This window comes from Schistocerca serialis, chromosome 7 (assembly GCF_023864345.2).
Source record: "Schistocerca serialis cubense isolate TAMUIC-IGC-003099 chromosome 7, iqSchSeri2.2, whole genome shotgun sequence".
NCBI classification, from domain to species: domain Eukaryota; kingdom Metazoa; phylum Arthropoda; class Insecta; order Orthoptera; family Acrididae; genus Schistocerca; species Schistocerca serialis.
In genome coordinates, this window is record NC_064644.1 from 365,150,540 (window position 1) to 365,176,865 (window position 26,326).

At 44.4% G+C, this 26,326-nt stretch overlaps 1 protein-coding gene across 1 annotated transcript in view; it reads right to left on the reverse strand.

Annotated features, from left to right (window-relative positions):
* The window catches only part of LOC126413092 (furin-like protease 2), a 714,734-nt gene that overhangs the window by 140,504 nt on the left and 547,904 nt on the right, over nt 1–26,326 (reverse strand). Inside the window, exons 11-13 of the mRNA XM_050082987.1 lie at nt 18,070–18,392; nt 4,015–4,166; nt 3,854–3,969 (exon numbers count right to left, since the gene is read on the reverse strand). Coding sequence (XP_049938944.1) covers nt 3,854–3,969; nt 4,015–4,166; nt 18,070–18,392 — 591 coding nt within the window. The remainder of the gene's footprint in view (nt 1–3,853; nt 3,970–4,014; nt 4,167–18,069; nt 18,393–26,326) is intronic.

A 26,326-nucleotide genomic window follows, 5' to 3' on the forward strand; every position in this document is an offset into this window, starting at 1 on the left:
AGACTGAGGTTCATTTGTAAGGACACACATTGTTGGGTAATGCTCAAGTGTTTGGTATCTCCACCAGGTCGGATTAAAGGAAGACATTCGCAGGTGGTCTGCAAGATTTTCAATAAGTAGGTTCGATCAACACGCGAGTGTTACGGAAATAGTTCCGGATTTCAGGTGGGAATCCCTGGGACGAAGACGTTGTTTTCACGGAATACTACTGAGACAATTTAAAGAAACGAAATTTGAAGCTAACTGCAAAACGATTCTACTGCCCCCAACGTACATATGCCGTAAAGACCACGAAGGTAAGGTACGACAAATTAGGGCTCGTACAGAAACATGAAGGCATTCGTTCCTCCCTTGCTCCATTTGCGAGTTTAACAGGAAATGGAGAGACTAGTAGTAATACAGAGTACCCTCTGCCACTCACCATACGGTAGACTTTGAGGTATGTATGTAAATGAAACCTGCACTTTCTTCGAGGTAGGTGGCTGGACAAGAGAAATATATCACTTTGCGAATGAAGGAGGAGACATTACCACGGGACACAAGAATTTTCCTTGACATATTAGTTACAATTCAGATTTCTGTCACTGTGGATGAGTTAAATTTGAATGTTGCGTCCAATGATGCCTCAAATTACTTTGATTTTGCAGATCTCGGTAACTCAGTCTGCAAATCTACCATTATACTAAGACTTTTGATGCAGGTTTTGACTGAAAACAATTTTGTGTGTCAGCGGGACTCATTGTGGAGGAAATGGCAACCGATTACATGTTTTTTGTTCAGATTTCTGTGGAAATGAAATAACGGGCTTGCGTATTAGCATACCAGCCAGCAACCGACTACATCGAAGTTTCAAAGTGGTAAGAATCAGTGTTGCACTATCGAGCTAAATTTGTGAGTGAAGCAGTGCGATGCACTGTGGTCATTTGGACAAGACTTCAATCATACTGTACGGTGGTTGCACACTTCAGTAGTCGTTCACCGTTAGCTAAGGCCCTCTTTCATGCACTGATTCTGTACATGCATCAGCGTCAAATCAGCATGGCACGTACAGACCGAAACGCCTAAGTGTTTAAAACCAATTACATCGAGACTGATCACTCTACGCTCGTTAAGTTCACTCTGATTGTTTGCTATGGTATCGATGTGGCTGACAGCCTTGCCGCAGTGGTAACACTGGTTCCCGTTACACCACCAAAGTGCGGTCGAGCTAGGCTATCACTTGGATGGGTGACAGTCCAGCTCTGCCGAGTGCTGTTGGCAAGTGAGGCGCACTCAGCCCTTTTGAGGCCGAATGAGCAGGTACTTGACTGAGAAGTAGCGGCTCCGGCCACGAAACACATAGCGGCAGCAAGAGTGATGTACTGACCACATGCCCCTTCATATCTGCATCTAGTGATGCCTATAGGCGATAGATGAGACCGTTGGGTCTACTGAGGCCTGTTCGGAGTTAGTAGATAGTTTGTATCGATGTAGCGTACAGGTATTTCTTTTCTGGTTCCAGTTTTGGCTGCATCGAATAGGTCTCCTTGAAATCGCAGCAAAGGTTTCGTGGTAAAATACTGAGTAATTTAGAACTATCATTCTACCCGAACTAGTGTGATAGTGTGAAGAGAGCGTTGATAATGTTCTCCAGAAGCGTGGTTCAGTGGAAGTTGTACAGACAATAAGTTTATACAACAGCAAATGAGATGAAATACAATAAACAAATGGACATCCTCTTCATAGATGTTATAAAGGAAATAGGTAATTATTTTTGGAGATATTAAGAAGATTATAACACTACGTCTTATACCGGAGATTAGGAATATTCATCATAAACAAGTATCTAAATTACTGGGGTGTATTAGAAAAGAACAGAGGATATTAACTTAGGAGTTTTTGCCTTCCGCCACTGCTCTTTAATATATGCACAGACAAATTGTTCAACAGAAAATGAAAGTACGACGTTACACATACGAGTTTAAACAACAGTATTATGTAAGAACGATGCTAGTTTCAGATGACCAATTCTTAATGGCGGAAATTACAAATGAACTACAGAGAGCCCCGCGGAGTGGCCGCGTGGTTAGAGGCGCAATGTCACTGCGAGACCCCTCCTGCCAGGGGTTCGAACCCTCCCTCGGGCATGGGTGTGTGTGTTGTACTTAGTGTAAGTTAGTTTAACTTAGTTTGTGTGTAAGTCTAGGGACCGATAACCTCAGCGGAATTCACACACATTTGAGCATTTTTGGACCACCTATGAACTGCATAAAATATTTCAAATAAATTATATGTCAATTTCAATGCAAGAAACACTAAGACTTTCTGTTTGAAAAACGCAGGAAGAACAAAAGTAGTCACTGAAAGAAATATCATAGACGGATGAATTCTTCTCGGGTTATCAGCCGAGTGGTGGAGTCGTGTTGTCGCAAACGTTTCAATGAGTTTCGTACCAATCATCTTCTGGCGAAGATGATGGGCACGAAACTTTTTGAAACGTTGCTACAAGACGAAGCCACCACCCGGCTGATAATCCGAGAAGAATTCATCAGTAGAATAGGCCGAGAAAGACTGAAATCGTGTAGATCATAGACTAATTTCATATACCGGGTGATCAAAAAATCAGTATAAATTCGAAAACTTAATAAACCACGGAATAATGTAGATAGAGAGGTGACAATTGACACACATACTTGGAATGACATTGGGTTTTATTAAAACAACTCCATATTGCTAGAAGCGTGAAAGATCTCTTGCGCGCGTCGTTTGGTGATGATCGTGTGCTCAGCTGCCACTTTCGTCATGCTTGGCTTCCCAGGTCCTCAGACCTCTGTCCGTGCGATTATTGGCTTTGGGGTTACCTGAAGTCGCTAGTGTATCGTGATCGACCGACATCTCTAGGGATGCTGAAAGACAACATCCGACGCAAATGCCTCACCATAACTCCGGACATGCTTTACAGTGCCGTTCACAAAATTATTCCTCGGCTACAGCTACGATGGTGGACATATTGAGCATTTCCTGTAAAGAACGTCATCTTAGCTTTGTCTTACTTTGCTATGCTAGTTATTGCTATTCTGATCAGATGAAGCGCCATCTGTCGGACATATTTCGAACTTTTGTATATATTTGGTTCCAATAAAACCCCATGTCATTCCAAGCATGTGTGTCAATTTGTACCTCTCTAGCTACATTATTCCGTGATTTATTCAGTTTTCAAATTTATACTGACATCTTGATCACCCGGTATTTAAATTTGTAGGAACTGTGCTAACATACAGAGGAGATCTAGCTCCAAAGTTCAGTACCTGAACGCAATCCCTCCAAATGAAATAAGGACGTATCTTCACATTTGTAATGTTATATCGGTACCAATATTGCGGACTGGTAGGGAGTCTCAGGTAAAGAAAAAAAAAAAAAGAAAGAAAAGATAAGATAATATCACGGGCCAACGAAATACAGTTCCTCAGCAACATTGCAGGACGCGCATTGTGAGATTATAAAAGAGGTACAGATATTAGGAAGGAATCGAAAATAGTCGATGAACACGAAAAGACCGTAAAAGAAGAAACAAAAGATATCCCATTCGTTGCGGATAGTACAATGAAGATAAACACTAAATTTCTTGTCAAGGATTCCGCGTTGTTAGACCATTGGAAGGAACAAATTTAGTTGCAAGATGACGTTCAAGGACTAACGTTTAACAGAAGAAGAAGGAGGAGGAGGAGGAGGAGGAGGAGGAGGAGGAGGAGGAGGAAGAGACGATGATGATGATGACGATGAAGCGTTAAATTTTGACTTGCCCTAATAAGTGCAGCAGCCTTAAAGATGACACCACTCGGGACCTGAGCTACAGTACACTGTTTTTACTAACTTGTCTAGCCGGTAGTGGCGGCAGGCGATGCACTGGGTGGGCCCCTTGCCGTAGCAGCCCTGCGCGTCGCACTCGGCGTCGCACGTGTGCAGCACGCGCACGTTGCCGCCGCCCTCCTCCTCCGCCATGAGGCCCGCCCCCGCAGACGCTGCCGCCCCCGCGCCACCCCCGCCTCCCCCAGGCCCCAGTTCTGCTCCGGGCGGCGGCGTCGGGGCTCTGGGCGGCGGACCGGGCCCTCCGTCGCCGCTCGACCGCACGTTCACCGGCTTCGTGGCCGTCCCGTAGAAGATGAGCTGCCACTTCTTTAGCATCCCTAAAACGTAAAGAAACCGCTTATCACAAAGCAGCTCTGTGTCCCATAAGAATGAAACACCGCGTACGCTGAGTTATAAATACATACGTACCACTATTCGCAAACATAGTTAATAGTACCGCTTGGTGCGTCCCTGCTATATCAGAAATATGCAATACAATGAGCAAATGTGTACATACCACTACCAGCCCTCTAAGACCTCTCGTCTTTCTCGTGATCCCTAGACAGAGCAATATAACTGATGGACAGACTTGCTGTGCCAAAATCCCCATTACCTGTGAACAGAGTTCGACTGACAGCGAAGTGACGGCTGTCTTCACTCTAACTTTGTAAGAAGCAGAAGGCAGCAGAAGCCTTCTTCTGTTACTGGAGAGAGGTGAGTAGAATCGACTGGAGTACTATCATACTACTAAGTATTTTGGTTTTCAAAGAGGAATTGTTTAATCATTTCAACAATGTATTTCATATGTACCATACTGGAAGAAATGTCTGTTGGCTCGCTGACTAGCTTTCTACAGAGAGAGTTGCATTTCAGCAAATAGTTACGATTATTCTAACAATATTTGTTCCCAACCACCAGAGAGGAGTATTGTTCCGCTTATTTACAAGCAATACATATATAACAGTCTGTTCCGTAAACTGCACAAGTATGTTAGAGACGTGTAGTGTGCTGTGACTCATTTTAACACATTACCAAAAACATATAACAGTTCTCTAGTATAGACAAGTCAAGACTCCTCTTATTCTTCTATTATCTGACGTCCAGAATGTACTTACTTCAGCTGCCCCCTGAATGGTAGCGCAGTCTTCCTCGCAGATTGTTTTCTACCACATGGGCCTCAGTTCTGTCACGTCAAGATATCGCTGGTGATATCTGAGGCGCTTAGGCACGCCTGACTCCGATTTATTCTGTATATCGAGGCCTACCATTCTACTGTTTGTATTTGTGATGGCTCCTTATTTTTAACACGATAACGCCTTTTAGTTTCCAGATCACAGGTGACGTGTAATATAGGCCAACATCATACTGAATTCCAGCATCACCGATGGAGGGTGCATTGAACCTGTAAGTCATTTTCAGCCAGGTGTCCGGATCCTTTTCATCATATAGTGTATGCTCTATGGGACTCAGATCTGTGGAGCGAAAAGGCCACGCCATGTGTGTTTTCCGTTTCCAAGAAAACATCAACTAACCGTGCTCTATGAGGTCTAGCATTATCAACCGTTAGTACGACGTCTGGCCCCACAGCACCTCGCAGCAACCGCAAATGAGGTCCAAAGAGATCGTCACGATATCTGGCAGTAGTTTAACCTTGCCAATTCACATGACGCCATCGGACCACGTCAGCTTGTAACTGACCTGATTCCGTTCTTTCTACGGCCCTCCACCGTAGTGAGTCTGGTAGGCATCTTCTCTCTGCCATACTGCACCGTCTCCAGTTTTGGTTGTGGGGCTACATTGTTTCGTAGATGCCCTGACGTCTTCGCTGGCACGGTTCTCCACTGACCGGAACGCTATCATCCATGCAGAACACGATCGTATGGACATCTGGTTGACAGTTTTTATGATTACATCGTGAATTAGACCCAGGAGGGGGAAGTAGGGGTTCACTGCTTTCATTTTGGACACCAGTGTATATTGCTGGTGCACCTTCCTCACAAATATTAAACTTTCGTGAAGTTTGGCAAGCATGAGCTAATATTCAGATTGCATATTTCACTCTGCAGAGGAACTTGCAGTGAAATGGAACTTTGTGGTAGATTACAACTGTGTACTGGACCGGGATACGAACCCAGGGGTTTTGGCTTTTGTGGACAAGTGCTCCATCAACTGAGCTGCTCAAGTACATCCGTCCCCATACCTTTACTTCTGGCGTCAGCTCATCTTCTGTCTTCTAAACTTCACGGAAGTCCTCCTGTGAAAGTTGAGGGACTAGCACTCCTGGAAGAAAGGAAATTCCTGAAAAATGGATTTACCGCAGCTTGGGGGATGTTTCCAGAATGAATTTTCACTCTGAAGCGGAGTATGCGCTGATATGAAACTTTGCACAAGAGCTTCTGTGCACTTTGAAATGTAGGAGATGAGCTGGTCGTGGATGTATGGCTGTGATGACGGATCGTGTGTCGTGCTCGGGTAGCCGTGTAAGGCAAATTCTAGAGTGCAAGACCCTATCCGGCACACAGTTTTAATCTGCCAAGAAGTTTCAGAATGTAATATTGGTTCTCCAAATTTACCCAACAGAATTTCCCAAGAACAAGGTTGGGTTTACTCCACGACCACTGGTAAGGCTTCCTCAAGATCCATGTTACACTTCTCTATGGACTATACCTGAATCGGTATGTCTTGTAAGCTAAGATCGAGCAGAGTAGCGCAGTGGTTAGCACACTTGTCTCGCACTCGGGAGGACGATGGTTCAAACCCGCATCTGCCCACCATGATTTAGGTTTTCCGTGGTATTCATAAATACCAAATGCCAGAAAGGTTCTTCGAAAGGGAACGGTCGATTTCCTTCTCCAACCTTCCCTTATCCGAGCTTCTGCTCCGTCTTTAATGACCTCGTTGTCGACGGGACGTTAAACACTAATTTACTCTTCCTCCTCCTCCTCTTGTAACGTAAGTGGTTGTCATAACCAAAGGTTGACGTACAATCCTCAGCCAGTTCTTGGATATTTTTTTATGGTTCTGATCGCATCTTTCACCTTTGCCACCGACTTATGTGGTGAATATTAAGTTGCTTCTTGTTCACGTTGAACATTATCTCCACCAACATAGTTGCCGATACAGCTGGCTGCGTATGTTTCAATCGGAGAACCAGCAACAGAATCATGCCATATTAGCGATGGAAGTGCAAGTACTAACTTTCCATTTGTTAACAGGTCTTACTTCTATGGCTAGCGGCAGATAAGACGTACTTATTTTGGATCCTAAATGCTGTAAGAGTACTCTGTAACTGGAGGCACTTCCGTCATACAATCAGCCTTGTATGCCAGATGCACCAGTTTTCTATAATGCTGCCGACAATAGTTTGTCTTCCTTTCGCCTTATTAGTAAGAGCAAATCGCACTACAACAAGTAATGTTATTCTTACTTGTAGCAATAATAATTCATGTAGCTACAGAAATTCTAGAAGTTGCAAAGTGTTATCAGATTTGCTTAACAAAATTCAAGCTTAATTTAGAGTCACCCGTTCCGAGAAAGGAAACTACATAGCGAACAGCAGCACATCCATCGCTTGGTGTGGATTTACGCATTACAGGATCAAAAGATTCGGTTTTGAGGCGTCTAGTTCCAGCTCTTAACAATAGTACAATGCTAAAGGTGAAGTGACATCAGATTCAACTAGTCTCCATCTAAAGAAACAGAGAAATGAGTAAAGTGAGTCGTTCCAAAAATATTACCAGCACCTTGTTAGAGTTTTGATGTATGTACACGATTTGTCCCTTGCTGACTTTACCTGTAATGATTTCGTTACCATAAACATACAAAGGAAACACCTATTTCATTCTTCAGTGGATGCACTTCAACAGCGCATATGAACAGTAAAAAGAAGTTCCCCCGAAATAATTTCGAGGTTTTTAGGGACATTGCTTCCGATGCATCCGCTCATTTTACCTATAAGCAAATCTAAAGTTATGTTCATTTTTAATATATCTAATTGGAGCAGTTTCGTAAATGCCAACACGTAATAAACTGCGTACAGATTTTAGTAGTACAGAATAGTATTACCTCTCGAAGACACTATGTTGTTCTCCACACACAGCAGAAAAACTGTTAAGGTAAATTTTTTTTTTGTTTTCATTTTGAAATCGAACAGTTAAGCTATAACTCATGTGTTCGATTTCCTGTTTCCCCTCCTCTGCGAGCAAATTCTGTTCATCGGATAACGTTGGCGTCTCACCAACGGGCTGGCTGCCCAGTAAGCATGAATTATGTGCAAACATGATTAGAAGCTACCTTAATTACGTTAATGGCTGACTACGGAAGATCAGAGCGATAACCTTCAATTAACTTAATTCAGTTATACACATAGTGAGCTCGACTAGGTGGAATGAGACATGGATTGTCCTCCATTTTCATCAGATTTTAGTTCGAGAAATAGTCTTGCAACTATCCTCTTTAACACTGAAGTACTAGCCAACTCATTCTTTGCTCCGTAAGTAAACATAGTTAGTTTTTGACCTCTTTCAGTTCTTTAAAATGAAAAGCTTAGTGACCGCTTCTATCATTTCCTTACGATAGTAATTGTTTCGGTAGATCTGCAGTAATTCTGGGTTCTTCTGAGACGGACTGAATTATAAGGGTAGTGAATTCTTGTATTTGTCCAATAATGTGCTAAATAATTTTCGCAGTAGTAACTAGTGGAATTATTACTTTAATGGATTCATTCACTCAGGAGATCAATATTAGTCACAAATTCAACACACGCTGAAAGCAAGCAGCACACAGGTTCACAATTCTTACCATATTATGTCTGCCACACGTACTAAAAGAGGGAAAATACAAAACAAAAAGTTTATAAGACGAGGAAAACAGGGAACGGGAACTGAACATTGTAAAGCAAATCCCAGTGGGCAAAAGCAAACAAGGTGAAAACGCTTGATATATAGACGAAGTGAAACAGGCAATAAAATGTGAAGCCAATATTGTATTCCTGCACATAATTTATGAAAAATATACCCGACCTGCTCACGTGACGAGGTAGAAATACACCATTCCACAAACAACAAATAGCTACAGGCATTTATTCCCCCCTGCCGCAACTGATCAGAGCCATCCTTTAAACCAAATATGTATGAAACGGCATATAAAATCGCTCAGGCCAGACTGACAGGATTTTCAGAGTTACAAGTAGTAACCACTTAACTATTAGGCATAAAGCATTTTCAGAAATTTAGCCATAGGAATATATAATACTGGTTATTCTTTGAAAAACATGTAAAGTAAACGCAGGAAATCCGGAGAAGAATGAAGAATAAGACTGACAGTGCTGAGATCAAAAATCATCAATGTTTTCGTATATTTATTGTCTGCAGCTTATTGGAGGCTATTTCGAACGATCTTCGTAGTGAAGCCGCTAGTATATTCAGATGTTTGTACGTTTATTTAACAACTGAAAGACTAAATACAAATACAAATACGATATTCATCACATAATACACTCTCTATACCGTTATGTTGTTGTTTTCAGTTTGGTTCTACGATTACTGTGGATGACGCATTACTACGTATGTAAGAGCTTCAAAGTCTGGAACAAACTACATGACCAGCAAATAGAAATCAGAAAATATCTGAGTATTCCGTAATATCTAGATTCCAAAGAGTTTCCCAATTTCTTACAGTAAGGAAAATATTCTGAGGAGGGCCAAATGCAACAGGAGCCGGAACGACGGAGAGTTTTACATACAGGGTGTTACAAAAAGGTACGGCGAAACTTTCAGGAAACATTCCTCACACATAAATAAAGAAAAGATGTTATGTGGACATGCGACCGGAAACGCTTAATTTCCATGTTGGAGCTCATTTTAGTTTCGTCAGTATGTACTGTACTTCCTCGATTCACCGCCAGTTGGTTCAATTGAAGGAAGGTAATGTTGACTTCGGTGCTTGTGTTGACATGCGACTCATTGCTCTACAGTACTAGCGTCAAGCACATCAGTACGTAGCATCAACATGTTACTGTTCATCACGAACGTGGTTTTGCAGTCTACATCTACATCTACATTTATACTCCGCAAGCCACCCAACGGTGTGTGGCGGAGGGCACTTTACGTGCCACTGTCATTACCTCCCTTTCCTGTTCCAGTCGCGTATGGTTCGCGGGAAGAACGACTGTCTGAAAGCCTCCGTGCGCGCTCTAATCTCTCTAATTTTACATTCGTGATCTCCTCGGGAGGTATAAGTAGGGGGAAGCAATATATTCGATACCTCATCCAGAAACGCACCCTCTCGAAACCTGGCGAGCAAGCTACACCGCGATGCAGAGCGCCTCTCTTGCAGAGTCTGCCACTTGAGTTTATTAAACATCTCCGTAACGCTATCACGGTTACCAAATAACCCTGTGACGAAACGCGCCGCTCTTCTTTGGATCTTCTCTATCTCCTCCGTCAGACCGATCTGGTACGGATCCCACACTGATGAGCAATACTCAAGTATAGGTCGAACGAGTGTTTTGTAAGCCACCTCCTTTGTTGATGGACTACATTTTCTAAGCACTCTTCCAATGAATCTCAACCTGGTACCCGCCTTACCAACAATTAATTTTATATGATCATTCCACTTCAAATCGTTCCGAACGCATACTCCCAGATATTTTACAGAAGTAACTGCTACCAGTGTTTGTTCCGCTATCATATAATCATACAATAAAGGATCCTTCTTTCTATGTATTCGCAATACATTACATTTGTCTATGTTAAGGGTCAGTTGCCACTCCCTGCACCAAGTGCCCATCCGCTGCAGATCTTCCTGCATTTCGCTACAATTTTGTAATGCTGCAACTTCTCTGTATACTACAGCATCATCCGCGAAAAGCCGCATGGAACTTCCGACACTATCTACTAGGTCATTTATATATATTGTGAAAAGCAATGGTCCCATAACACTCCCCTGTGGCACGCCAGAGGTTACTTTAACGTCTGTAGACGTCTCTCCATTGATAACAACATGCTGTGTTCTGTTTGCTAAAAACTCTTCAATCCAGCCACACAGCTGGTCTGATATTCCGTAGGCTCTTACTTTGTTTATCAGGCAACAGTGCGGAACTGTATCGAACGCCTTGCGGAAGTCAAGAAAAATAGCATCTACCTGGGAGCCTGTATCTAATATTTTGTGGGTCTCATGAACAAATAAAGCGAGTTGGGTCTCACACGATCGCTGTTTCCGGAATCCATGTTGATTCCTACATAGTAGATTCTGGGTTTCCAAAAACGACATGATACTCGAGCAAAAAAGATGTTCTAAAATTCTACAACAGATCGACGTCAGAGATATAGGTCTATAGTTTTGCGCATCTGCTCGACGACCCTTCTTGAAGACTGGGACTATCTGCGCTCTTTTCCAATCATTTGGAACCCTCCGTTCCTCTAGAGACTTGCGGTACACGGCAGTTAGAAGGGGGGCAAGTTCTTTCGCGTACTCTGTGTAGAATCGAACTGGTATCCCGTCAGGTCTAGTGGACTTTCCTCTATTGAGTGATTCCAGTTGCTTTTCTATTCCTTGGACACTTATTTCGATGTCAGCCATTTTTTCGTTTGTGCGAGGATTTAGAGAAGGAACTGCAGTGCGGTCTTCCTCTGTGAAACAGCTTTGCAAAAAGGTGTTTAGTATTTCAGCTTTACGCGTGTCATCCTCTGTTTCAATGCCATCATCATCCCGTAGTGTCTGGATATGCTGTTTCGAGCCACTTACTGATTTAACGTAAGACCAGAACTTCCTAGGATTTTCTGTCAAGTCGGTACACAGAATTTTACTTTCGAATTCACTGAACGCTTGACGCATAGCCCTCCTTACGCTAACTTTGACATGGTTTAGCTTCTGTTTGTCTGAGAGGTTTTGGCTGCGTTTAAACTTGGAGTGGAGCTCTCTTTGCTTTCGCAGTAGTTTCCTAACTTTGTTGTTGTACCACGGTGGGTTTTTCCCGTCCCTCACAGTTTTACTCGGCACGTACCTGTCTAAAACGCATTTTACGATTGCCTTGTTTACAAATGCAATGTTTACAAATGCGGAGTTGGCAGATGCCCATTTGATGTATGGATTAGCACGGGGCAATAGCCGTGGCGCGGTACGTTTGTATTGTGATCGATTTTCAGGACGAAGGTGTCCCGACAGGAAGACGTTCGAAGCAATTGATCAGCGTCTTAGGGAGCACGGAACATTCCAGCCTATGACTCGCGACTGGGGAAGACCTAGAACGACGAGGACACCTGCACTGGATGAGGCAATTCTTCGTGCGGTTGACTATAACCCTAATGTCAGCGTCAGAGAAATTGCTGCTGTACACGGTAAGGTTGACCACGTTAATGTATGGAGAGTGCTACGGGAGAACCAGTTGTTTCCGTACCATGTACAGCGTGTGCAGGCACTATCAGCAGCTGAATGGCTTCCACGGGTACACTTCTGAGAATGGTTCATCCAACAATGTGTCAATCCTCATTTCAGTGCAAATGTTCTCTTTACGGATGAGGCTTCATTCCAACGTGATCAAATGGTAAATTTTCACAATCATCATGTATGGGCTGACGAGAATCCGCACACAACTGTGCAATCACGTCATCAACACAGATTTTCTGTGAACGTTTGGGCAGGCATTGTTGGCGATGTCTTGATTGGGCCCCATGTTCTTCCACCTACGCTCAGTGGAGCACGTTATCATCATTTCATACGGGATACTCTACCTGTGCTGCTAGAACATGTGCCGTTACAAGTACGACACAACATGTGGTTCATGCACGATGGAGCTCCTGCACATTTCAGTCGAAGTGTTCGTACGCTTCTCAGAAACAGATTCGGTGACCGATGGATTGGTAGAGGCGGACCAATTCCATGGCCTCCACGCTCTCCTGACCTCAACCCTCTTGACATTCATTTATGGGGGCATTTGAAAGCTCTTGTCTACGCAACCCTGGTACCAAATGCAGAGACTCTTCGTGCTCGTATTGTGGACAGCTGTGATACAATACGCCATTCTCCAAGGCTGCATCAGCGCATCAGGAATTCCATGCGACGGATGGTGGATGCATGTATCCTCGATAACGGAGGACAGTTTGAACATTTCCTGTAACAAAGTGTTTGAAGTCACGCTGGTACATTCTGTTGCTGTGTGTTTCCATTCCATGATTAATGTGATTTGAAGAGAAGTAACAAAATGAGCTCTAACATGGAAAGTAAGCGTTTCCGGACACATGTCCACATAACATATTTTCTTTCTTTGTGTGTGAGGAATGTTTCCTGATAGTTTGGCCGTACCTTTTTGTAACATCCTGTATACATACCCTGAAGACTTTTATTGACAGTATATACAAAAAGTCTCCCCATGAATTAATATAGTGCCGGAACTGTGTCCTACAATCCTTTCCAGATTTTATTTTACATACATATAGAAAAAGGCCGCCCCATACTTCTTTATAAGTGGTAGCTTGACTGCCTGTGGCCGTTGTCGGGAAGAAGCTATGACGTTACAGTAAACAAGTAAAGTGGTGGCTAAAGAAAACGCATCGCACTATGAAAGACTTCAGGACAGTTCTGCATACACTATCAAGTTATTTAGGGTGCCATGATACTCATTATAGAAACTGACAACAAGCCACCGAGACCCTCTCTGCCAGGTGCAGTAATATTGTGGGCGACTATTAAAGACGTTATTGTTGTGTTTTGGAATAAGCTTCTGAGCTCTTAACAGGCATCACGAAATCTCTGGGAATTTAGGGAATTATGAAGTTGTAACTTTCGTAATTGTTGATCAGGGAGCACGCCCTCTTTAGTATCTTCCTACGGTAGTGAGAACGCCGCGTGCACAGGCCACTGCAGCCTGTTATTAATGCAAGCACTGTAAACTACGAGCTTAAGAGTCCCCGGGACTCCACGACGCAGTTAGCGTATTGTTTCGATTTTAGTAAATACGTCAGTGAATTCAAAAGCAGTTAACTCTATAAATCTAAATACTGAGAATGTGTACTAACATCGATTGAGTAATGTGTTGCTGACTGTTCCGATGAAGATAATGATGCCGAGAGCAATATTACCATTGAAAATGCTGTTCCAGGATATCACGAAACAGCAACTCAACTAGCTGGCAAGAAATATGATGAAGATTAGAAGGTCAGACAAAGTGAAAAAGAAAACTGAGTTTAGTGCTTGCAGATCTATAACTCTCGTTCCGTCCGAACAGGCTTCGGAAGGCCTAACGGCACAGACCGTCGTCTTATACTCAGCCGGTAGGGCTCACTGGATACGGAGGGACACTCTTAGTTTTTGAGACAGAAGCAGCCGCTACAGCGTCACATAACTCCTCAGTTGGCCTCACAAGGGCTGAGCGGACCCCATTTGTCAACAGCTCTTGGCGGAACGGGAAAGTGAGCCGTTGAAGTGTTGGCCAAGTCCAACAGCGCTTTACTTCGGTGATCTGACGGGAAACGGTGTTACCATTGCTGCAAGGCTGGTGGCTGCAAATCTAATAGCCTCATAAATATTATCTCTTCTTATAGGCGTGTCTATACCGTTGCCAACATTTTATAGTTTTGGTATCTAAATAAATGCGTGCTCTTTCCTTGTAATTTAGGCCCAATCAAATTCGTATTTCACCAAAAAAAAAAGATTTTTATTTGTCAGTTTCTGTTGGAAAATAGAAGAAATGGAGAAAATGGATTTATTTTTGTAATATCTTTAATTTCAGATTTTCCGCTTTAGTTTCATCCCAAACTGGTTGTGAATAAAAAAGGTTGGTTCCTCAAATGTTTTTGATTATGTTTATGTCCGAAAATAACAATAAAAATGATCACGATACACTACAAACTTTTTGGCTTTGGAGGCCCAGGACTTTTCAATGTATTTAGTGCTAAAATCCCCCCCATGAACCATGGGCCTTGCCGTTGGTGGGGAGGCTTGCGTGCCTTAAGGATACAGATAGGCGTACCGTAGATGCAACCGCAACCGAGGGGTATCTGTTGAGAGGCCAGACAAACGTGTGGTTCCTGAAGAGGGGAAGTAGCCTTTTCAGTAGTTGCAGGGGCAACAGTCTGGATGATAGACTGATCTGGCCCTGTGACACCAACCAAAACAGGCTTGTTGTTGTGGTACTGCGAACGGCTGAAAGCAAGGGGAAACTACAGCAGTAATTTTTCCCGAGGGTACGCAGATTTACTGTATGATTAAATGATGATGGCGTCCTCTTGGGTAAAATAGTCCACATTCGGATCTCCGGGCGGGGACTACTCAAGAGGACGTCGTTATCACGAGAAAGAAAATTGGCGTTCTACGGATCGGAGCGTGGAATGTCAGATCCCTTAATCGGGCAGGAAGATTAGAAAATTTAAAAAGGGAAGTGGATAGGTTAAAGTTATATATAGTGGGAATTAGTAAAGTCCGGTGGCAGGAAGAACAAGACTTTTAGTCAGGTGAATACAGGGTTATAAATACAAAATCAAACAGGGGTAATGCAGGAGTAGGTTTAATATTGAATAAAAAAATAGGAGTGCGGGTAAGCTACTACAAACAGCACAGTGAACGGATTATTGTGGCCAAGATAGACACGAAGCCCACGCTTACTACATTAGTACAAGTTTATATGCCAACTAGCTCTGCTGATGATGAAGAAGTTGATGAAACGTATGATGAGATAAAAGAAATTATTCAGGTAGTGAAGGGAGACGAAAATTTAATAGTCATGGGTGACTGGAATTCAACAGTAGGAAAAGGAAGAGAAGGGAACGTAGTAGTTGAATATGGATTGGGGCTAAGAAATGAAAGAGGAAACCGCCTGGTAGAATTTTGCACAGAGCATAACATAATCATAGCTAACACTTCGTTCAAGAATCATGAAAGAAGGTTGTAAACATGGAAGAACCCTGGAGATACTAGAAGGTTTCTGATAGATTATATAATGGTAAGAGAGAGATTTAGGAACAAGATTTGGAATTCTAAGACATTTCCAGGGGCAGATGTGGACTCTGACCACAATCTGTTGGTTATGAACTGCAGATTAAAACTGAAGAAACTTGAAAAAGGTGGGAATTTAAGGATATGGGACCTGGATAAACTGACTAAACCAGAGGTTGTACAGAGTTTCAGGGAGACCATAAGGGAACAATTGACAGGAATGGTGGAAAAAATACAGTAGGAGAAGAATGGGTAGCTTTGAGGAATGAAATAGTGAAGGCAGCAGAGGATCAAGTAGGTAAAAAGACGAGGGCTAGTAGAAATCCTTGAATAACAGAAGATGGCTAGAGTACAAATGTAAGGATGTAGAGTTTTATCTCACGAGGGGTAAGATAGACACTGCCTACAGGAAAATTAAAGAGACCTTTGGAGAAAAGAGAGCCACTTGCATGAATATCAAGAGCTCAAATGGAAACTCAGTTCTAAGCAAAGAAGGGAAAGCAGAAAGGGGGAAGGAGTATATAGAGGGTATATACAAGGGCGATGTTCTTGAGGACAATATTATGGAAATGGAAGAGGATGTAGATGAAGATGAAATGAGAGATATGATACTGCGTTAAGAGTTTGACAGAGCACTGAAAGACCTAAGTCGAAACAAGGCCCTGGGAGTAGACAACATTCCATTGAAACTACTGACAGCCTTGGGAGAGCCAGTCCTGACAAAACTCTACCATCTAGTGAGCAAGATGTATGAGACAAGCGAAATTCCCTCAGACTTCAAGAAGAATATAATAATTCCAATCCCAAAGAAAGCAGGTGTTGACAGAAATCAAAATTACCGAACTATCAGTTTAATAGGTCACAGCGGCAAAATACTAAAGCGAATTCTTTACAGACGAATCGAAAAACTGGTAGAAGCCGAACTCGGTGCTGGTCAGTTTGGATTCCGTAGAAATATAGGAACACCCGAGGCAATACTGACACTACGACTTATCTTAGAAGCTAGATTAAGGAAAGGCAAAGGTACGTTTCTAGCATTTGTAGACTTAGAGAAAGCTTTTGACAATGTTGACTGGAATACTGTCTTTCATATTCTGAAGGTGGCAGGTGTAAAATTCAGGGAGCGAAAGGCTATTTACAATTTGTACAGAAACCAGATGACAGTTATAAGAGTCGAGGGACATGAAAGGGATGCAGTGGTTGGGAAGGGAGTGAGACAGTGTTGTACCCTCTCCCCAATGCTATTCAATCCGTATATTGAGCAAGCAGTAAAGGAAACAAAAGAAAAGTTCGGAGTAGGTATTAAAATCCATTTAGAAGAAATAGAAACTTTGAGGTTCGCCGATGACATTGTAATTCTGTCAGAGATAGAAAAGGACTTGGAAGACCAGTTGAACGGAATGTACAGTGTCTTGGAAGGAGGGTATAAGATGAACATCAACAAAAGCAAAACGAGGATAATGGAATGCAGTCGAATTAAGTCGGGTGATGCTGAGGGAATTAGATTAGGAAATGAGACACTTAAAGTAGTAAAGGAGTTTTGCCGTTTGGGGAGCAAAATAACTTATGATGGCCGAAGTAGAGAGGATATAAAATGTAGACTGGCAATAGCAAGGAAAGCGTTTCTGAAGAAGAGAAATTGGTTAACATCGAGTATAGATTTAAGTGTCAGGAAGACGTTTCTGAAAGTATTTGTATGAAGTGTAGCCATGTATGGAAGTGAAACATGGGCGATAAATAGTTTAGACAAGAAGAGAATAGCAGCTTTCGAAATGTGGTGCTACAGAAGAAAGCTGACGATTAGATGGGTAGATCATGTAACTAATGAGGAGGTATTGAGTAGAATTAGGGAGAAAAGATATTTATGGAACAACCTGACTATAAGAAGGGATCGGTTGGTAGGACATGTTCTGAGGCATCAGGGGATCACCAATTTAGTACTGGAGGGCAGCATGGAGGGTAAAAATCGTAGAGGGAGACCAAGAGATGAATACACCAAGCAGATTCAGAAGGATGTATGCTGCAGTAGGTACTGGGAGATGAAGAAGCTTGCACATGATAGAGTAGCATGGAGAGCTGCATCAAACCAGTCTCAGGACTGAAGACCACAACAACAACAACAGTGTTAAAATTTCTGACAACGCCGGTTAAAGGCTAAGGCAGAAATGGGATGGTAATTTTTTTTTCGCTGTAAGAGAACAATGTAGTAATAATAAAAAGTAAAATAGAGAGAGGCGCAAAGACTGAGGAGAAGTTCACTTGGCATCCATACCAATGGACGAGAGCAGGGCGCAGCGCGTGACGACTCACCGGGCTGCGTGGCCCTGCGGGAGCCGGCGTTGACGATGTCGAGCGTCCAGCGGCCGTCGGGCGCCTCGCCCCAGTAGTGGACGCTGAGGAAGGCCCAGTCGTCGAGCGCGGCGCTGAGCAGGTCGCGCGGCCGCGGCGACAGCAGCGTGCACGCCGTGCCCGCCGGCGACGTCAGCCGCACGCGCAGGTTGCCGCGCGGCAGGAAGCGCAGCGACACGCGGCACTGCACGTGCTCCAGGAAGCGCACCTCGCTGGCCGAGCCCGTGCAGCCCGACACGTCCATGTGCACGCGCAGGCTCGCGCCCGCCGACGCCTCCAGCTCCCTGCCGCGCCGCAGTCAAACACAACACCGGCGTTACAGCCGCTACACTGTGCGGTCTCTTCTGATAGAGGCTATTCTAGGTGAAAACAGGGCAGTGGGACAGTTGGAAACTTAATAATTAGAGCAGCGTACTAGCAAATGAACCATTGAGGCTATTCTGACGTTGTGATTGGTAATGGAATCAAGACTTACAGGGGTACAACGGAGCAGAATATTTTTGTTTCTTTTTTTTTTCATTTTCCTTGAGCCAATTTTTTATTGTCTTTAAATGTTCCTTAGAGAGTCTATTTTTAAGACTAATTTACACTACTGGCCATTAAAATAGCTACACCAAGAAGAAATGCACATCATAAACGGGCATTCATCGGACAAATATATAATAATAGAACTGATATGTGATTACATTTTCACGCAAGTTGGGTGCATAGATCATGAGAAATCAGTACCCAGAACGACCACATCTGGCCGTAATAACGGCCTTGATGCGCCTGGGCATTGAGTCAAACAGAGCTTGGAGGGAGTGTACAGGTACAGCTGCAGATGCAGATTCAACACGATACCATCAAGTGTAGTGACTGGCGTATTGTGACGAGCCAGTTGCTCGGCCACCATTAACCAGACGTTTTCAATTGGTGAGAGATCTGGGGAACATGCTGGCCAAGGCAGCAGTCGAACATTTTCTGTATTCAGAAATGCCCGCATAGGACCTGGAACATGCGGTCGTGCATTATCCTGCTGAAATGTAGCGTTTCGCAGGGATCGAATCATTGGTAGAGCCACGGGTCGTAACACATCTGAAATGTAAAGTCCACTGTTCAAAGTTCCGTAAATACGAACAAGAGGCGACCGAGACGTGCAAACAATGGCACCCCATACCATCACGCCGGTTGAACGCCAGTATGGCGATGACGAATACACGCTTCCATTCTGCGTTCACCGCGATGTCGCAAAATACGGATGCAACCATCATGATGCTGTAAACAGAACCTAGATTCATCCGAAAAAATGACGTTTTGCTGTTCGTGCACCGGGTTCGTCGTTGAGTACACCATCGTAGGCGTTCCTGTCTGTGATGCAGCGTCAAGGGTAACCCCAACTATGGCCCCCGAGCTGATAGTCCCTGCTGCTGCAAACGTCGTCGAACTGTTCATGCAGATGGTTGTTGTCTTGCAAACGTCCCCATCTGTTGACTCAGGGATCGAGACGTAGCTGCACGATCCGTTCCAGCGGATAAGATGCCTGTCATCTCGACTGCTAGTGATACGTGGCCGTCGGGATCCAGCACGGCGTTCCATATTACCCTCCTGAACGCACCAATTCCATATTCTGTTAACAGTCATTCGATCTCGACCAACACGAGCAGCAATGTCGCAATACGATAAATCGCAATCGCGATAGGCTACAAATCCGACCTTTATCAAAGTCGGAAACATGATGGTACGCATTTCTCCTCCTTACACGAGGCATCACAACAACGTTTTACCAGCCAACGCTGGTCAACTACTGTTTGTGTAAGATAAATCGGTTGGAATCTTTCCTCATGTCAGCACGTTGTAGGTGTCGCCACGGCGCCAACCTTGTGTGAATGCTCTGAAAAGCTAACCATTTGCATATCACATCATCCTCCTGCTGTTGGTTAAATTTCGCGTCTGTTGCACGTCATCTTTGTGGTGTAGCAATTTTAATGGCTAGTAGTGTATATAAAATGTGCCATAAATGTTAAAACTGAGACATACTGCAAAGGGGTCTCGCGTATCCGAGCACTTGAATGGAACCGATGTGCACTGAAGAGCGAAAGAAACTGGTACACCTGCTTAATATCGTGTAGGGCCACCACGATCAAGAGAACTGGCGCAACACGACGCGGCATGGACTCGACTAATGTCGGAAGTAGTGTTCGAGTGAACTGACACCCTGAATCCTGCAGGGCTGCCCATAAATACACTCCTGGAAATTGAAATAAGAACACCGTGAATTCATTGTCCCAGGAATGGGAAACTTTATTGACACATTCCTTGGGTCAGATACATCACATGATCACACTGACAGAACCACAGGCACATAGACACAGGCAACGGAGGATGCACAATGTCGGCACTAGTACAGTGTATATCCACCTTTCGCAGCAATGCAGGCTGCTATTCTCCCATGGAGACGATCGTAGAGATGCTGCTTGTAGTCCTGTGGAACGGCTTGCCATGCCATTTCCACCTGGCGCCTCAGTTGGACCAGCGTTCGTGCTGGACGTGCAGACCGCGTGAGACGACGCTTCATCCAGTCCCAAACATGCTCAATGGGGGACAGATCCGGAGATCTTGCTGGCCAGGGTAGTTGACTTACACCTTCTAGAGCACGTTGGGTGGCACGGGATACATGCGGACGTGCATTGTCTGTTGGAACAGCAAGTTCCCTTGCCGGTCTAGGAATGGTAGAACGATGGGTTCGATGACGGTTTGGATGTACCGTGCACTATTCGGTGTCCCCTCGACGATCACCAGTGGTGTACGGCCAGTGTAGGAGATCGCTCCCCACACCATGATGCCGGGTGTTGGCCCTGTGTGCCTCGGTCGTATGCAGTCCTGATTGTGGCGCTCACCTGCAAGGCGCCAAACACGCATACGACCATCATTGGTACCAAGGCAGAAGCGACTCTCATCGCTGAAGACGACACGTCTCCATTCGTCCCTCCATTCACGCCTGTCGCGACACCACTGGAGGCGGGCTGCACGATGTTGGGGCGTGAACGGAAGACGGCCTAACGGTGTGCGGGACCGTAGCCCAGCTTCATGGAGACGGTTGCGAATGGTCCTCGCCGATACCCCAGGAGCAACAGTGTCCCTAATTTGCTGGGAAGTGGCGGTGCGGTCCCCTACGGCACTGCGTAGGATCCTACGGTCTTGGCGTGCATCCGTGCGTGCGGTCCCAGGTCGACGGGCACGTGCACCTTCCGCCAACCACTGGCGACAACATCAATGTACTGTGGAGACCTCACGCCCCACGTTTTGAGCAATTCGGCGGTACGTCCACCCGGCCTCCCTGCCCACTATACGCCCTCGCTCAAAGTCCGTCAACTGCACATACGGTTCACGTCCACGCTGTCGCGGCATGCTACCAGTGTTAAAGACTGTGATGGAGCTCCGTATGCCACGGCAAACTGGCTGACACTGACGGCGGCGGTGCACAAATGCTGCGCAGCTAGCGCCATTCGACGGCCAACACCGCGGTTCCTGGTGTGTCCGCTGTGCCGTGCGTGTGATCATTGCTTGTACAGCCCTCTCGCAGTGTCCGGAGCAAGTATGGTGGGTCTGACACACCGGTGTCAATGTGTTCTTTTTTCCATTTCCAGGAGTGTACGTAACAGTACACGTGGGAGGAGACCACTTCTGATCAGCACGTTGCAAGGTATCACAGCTTTGCTCAATAATGTTCGTGTCTGGGGCATTTGGTGGCCAGTGGAAGTGTTTAATCGCAGAAGAGTGTTCCTGGAGCCACTCTGTAGCAATTCTGGACGTACGAGGTGTCGCATTGTCCTACTAGATTTGTCCAAGTCTGTCGAAATGCACGATGGACATGAATGGATGCAGGTGATCAGACAGGATGCTTACGTACGGGTCACCGGTCAGAGATGAATCTAGACGTATCAGAGGTAACAAATCACTCTAATTGCTCACGCCTCACACCATTACAGAGCCTCCACCAGACTGAACAGTACCCCACTGACATGCAGTGTCCATGGATTGATGAGGTTGCCTCCATACCCGTACGCGTCCATCCTCTCGATACAATCTGAAATCAGACCCGTCCGAACAGGTAACATGTTTCCAGTCATCAGCTATCTTATGCCGTTGTTGACGGGGCAGGCGAGGCTTAAAGCTTTGTGTGGTGCAGTCATCAAGTTTTAAACGAGTGGGCCTTAGGTGCCGAAAGCGCATATTGATGATGTTTCGTTCAATGCTTCGCACGCTGACGCTTTTTGATGGTCCCACATCGAAATCGGCAGAAATTTTCGGAATGGATGGACTTCTGTCAGGTTGAACGACTCTCTTCAGTCGACGTTGGTCCCGTTCTTGCAGAATCTTTTTGTGGCCGCAGCGATGTCGGAGATTGTTATGTTTTACCGGATTCTTGATATTCACGGCACACTCGTGAAAGGGTCGCACCGGAAAATCCCCACCTCGGAGATGCTGTGTCCCATCCCTTGTACGATGATTATAATACCACGTTCAAACCCACTTAAATTAGGATAAGCTGCCATTGTAGCAGCAGTAACCGATGTACAACTGCGTCAGACACTTATTGTCTTATATAGGCATTGCCGACCACAGCCCCGTATTCTGAGTGTTAGCATTTCAATATGCATGCCTATATCATTTTTTTGGCGCTTCAGTGTAATACAATAGTCAGCATAACACTGTAGTAGCTACTGACGGAATAGGGGTCCTGTTAGTTTCGGACAGTATCACAGAGGATATTATTACCGACTACAATACTACTTTCAGTACATTTCTCTTCATAACATGATTTATTCACGGCACACACCAGCGCCTGCTTGTCCGTTCGCTTGTTTTTTATACGAAGCAAAATTTGAGTGCTTGAAAATGACACACAAACTTATTTATATATATAGAAAAAGCTAAAAAGTAATACCAATCTTGCGAAGAACGGTTCGATTGCTAAGCGGCAGCCATTTAGGCCTAATCCAAATACGTTCGTCAAAATGAGTGTGTTTCGACACCGTCGAAAAAAAAAGCCGACAGTACAGCGCTGGCAATCCTGATAAAAGGTTCGGCCAGTTTCAGTGTTAAAAAACAGAAGTTGAAACTTACATCTCTTGTTTTTCTCAAAACAAAATTCTTCAAGTCGTCCGAAGCTATCGGTCATGAAATATATATTTAATTACATTATACTTTAATGTAACTTGTGAGTTGGCATTCTTTCTACTGTAGTAAGGAGGAATTTTGCCATGTATTTTAGTTTTGATTCGCGATGCACCTTTTTATAAGGAATATGTTGTTTTCACATTTTTTTATTTCAGATTGCGGCCATTTTGTTAGAATCCACTTCTTTAAGCATTTCTTCCTACAACGTTAGACAATAGCATCAGTTTCAAATCAGTTTTTGGAAGTTTGGTCTAGGTTCTAAATTGGACCATTCAGAGCTCGTATTAACCGCTTTCGCATTTCCCGAAGACCTTTCATCGTCTATGTTGTGTAGCGTGTTCTGGACGAACGATTTTTACTAAAAAACTATAATACAATCTTACGTGTTTACAAGGAAAGTGTAATGTCAGTTTTGTGATACATCTGTTATTTTATTGAAAAAATCGTGAATATCTATTCGAAAACGTAGCGTCACCTTAGTCAACTCCCTTAAAGAACTTAAGGAACTTCCTATGGATACGTTCGATAGTGTCAATTGGTGCAAGGTGTGAGTCCTTAAATTGTCCCGTATTAAAGAGTATCCCAGGATTCGGCAGAACTGAAACTTAAAGCCTTTTGACGATATGTAGGTGACATGCCTGTAGTATCCCCACGGTCAGGAACTGTCGCGCTTTTTGCGTCATCTGGATTCAGTCCAAGAGAATATTCAATGTATGAGGGAAGTGGAGAAGAGTGGCTGCCTGCAGTTTATGGGCATCTTGGTCAGTCGGAAAGTGGACTGATGTTTTGGACGGTCCGTTTGCAGCACTTCCAGACATACAGACCTGTATAATGTTGGGGCCTACCTGTCACCACCCATTACAGACTACGAGCGTCCGTCTCCACGTCAGATCAGCACGGCTTCAGAGAAGACGAAACGTGATTCCCCGTACAATCAAGAGGAGAAGGTGCGTTCCTCCCGTATGTCGGCAATAATTCGTGGGCATTAGAAAAAATCAAATGTGAACATTATGTCAGAGTAATCTTCCTGCCACCTACAAAAATCTATGCACATCTCGAACTGGTAAAGGACGATGTGGGTCGCGAAGGGCTCGAATATACAGAATACCTTGCCAGTGTGGCGAGGTTATGCACACGAATGCTCCACCTGGCTCTGCATATGCATCTCTGTCGAGTGTCTGTTGTTCATGTATCAAAACCAGCAGATGCTACTCAGCGCCTCCAGTTTTGTTAGTGGCCGTGCACTGAGATAACAATAAAAAGCTTGGACATGGATCTGTTCTTTATGTCTGGTGAAGCCTGATTTCACCTGCGAGGCTGTTTCAACTCACAGGATCAAATTTTCTGGGCAGCAGCGAATCCGCACAGCTTCCACGAAATATCACTGCGTGATCAGAAGGGTGCAGTTTTGTGTCTAATGTCTGCACACTGCATTATTGGTCCCATCCTCTTTCATCAGACGCTGACTTCGGCGCGTTACATTGCTATCATTTTGAAATCATTTGTGGCAGCACTAACGAAGGAGGAGAAGACCATACAGTTACTTCCAACAGGATGGAGCAACTGCCCATACAGACGCCGAGCCTTGGAGCACATTTACACAATCTTCAGGTCTTACAGAGCTGTTTGCAGAGGTCAGTCTTGTCTCGACTCTACCTGGTCACGCAGGTCACCTGATCTGTCAGTGTTTGATTACTTCGTGCGGGGAGCCGTTAAGACTGTATCGCAACAACATTCAAAGTCATCAGGAACTGCAAAAGAACATTTCGGATGAGACTGCAGCAATTCCACCAGTCCATCTTCGATTTGCATTTAGCAGCTTGCTGACGAGGACCCAAAGAAGCTAAGAGATCAAGAGTGGTCACTTTCAACATCTGCTGTAATCAGGTTAGTATTGTATTTCTTTTTCACTGCTTTGTTTCTATGTACCTTGGACTCTGGGCTACTTTCACTAGGCACACCTTATAGAAGTGTTCGAAAACATGTTAATATAACATAGAAAAAGTTCCATGGTACTAGATAGAACTCTAGAGGGTATAAACTGTGCTGTAGCGAAAGAGGGAGATAGGAATACATCCACCAAATAATTCAGGATGTAAAGTGCAAGTGAGGTTCTGGAATGAAATTGTTCGCACAGGATGGCATTTCACGGCGGGACTCATCAAACCACTAAGAAAAAAGCAAAATATAACTTCTTCAATGGTGTCTTTTACTGCTGCAATGCACACTTCTGAGTCACAATTTCATCATCACGGTCTGTGCTCGTACGCAAGTTCTTTCATTATAATGTCAATAAGCCAAAAACGGATAGCTGCTGGTTTTGTTGGTTCCCTTTTAATACTACTATTTGTTAACATTGTGAGACCAAGAAGGGGACATGTGGCTACAACGAAAATTAATCCACGGAATAGGTATACGATATTACAAAAATTACTGGAATTACAGAACTTCACGTGCACTTTTACAGAGACAAATCAATACGGTGTGAAGGCAGGCACCAAGTGCTGCAATCAGAAACTCTAGAAGTCGTAGGACGGAATCAGATATGACATGGACACGCCACTGAGGATCGCCAACAGTTGTAGCAGGACCAGATAGAACATTCTTCCGTTTGACCAGTTACCAGACATGTTCGCTGTGCCACATGTGAAACAAATTAACTGGTCTGGGAAGCAGTGGCATCCTTCGTGCAGCATATGACAATGTCCTGGTAAAATAGAGCGTGAGAAGTTGCCTGCAGGAGGAGCGACTGCTGCAAACATTGCCCTCAATATGTAGGAGGCGGGATCGCACGTTATAGCCAATGGCGCCCCAAACCACCACTCTTGGCTTGTATCAACTACGCCGCTCAATAACAGTGTCAGCCCGATTGCGTTCAATAAGGTAGCGTCCAACACCGCATCCGGCTGCCACTACATCACATATTGAAGCAATATTCGACGGGAAACACTATATTTGGTACACAGCTTGCAAGCGACGCCATTCACGCGCTCATTTCCATTACTGCTGCTGGGGGTTTCTGGTCAGTGGAAACCGGCGCATAAAGTGCGTGCTA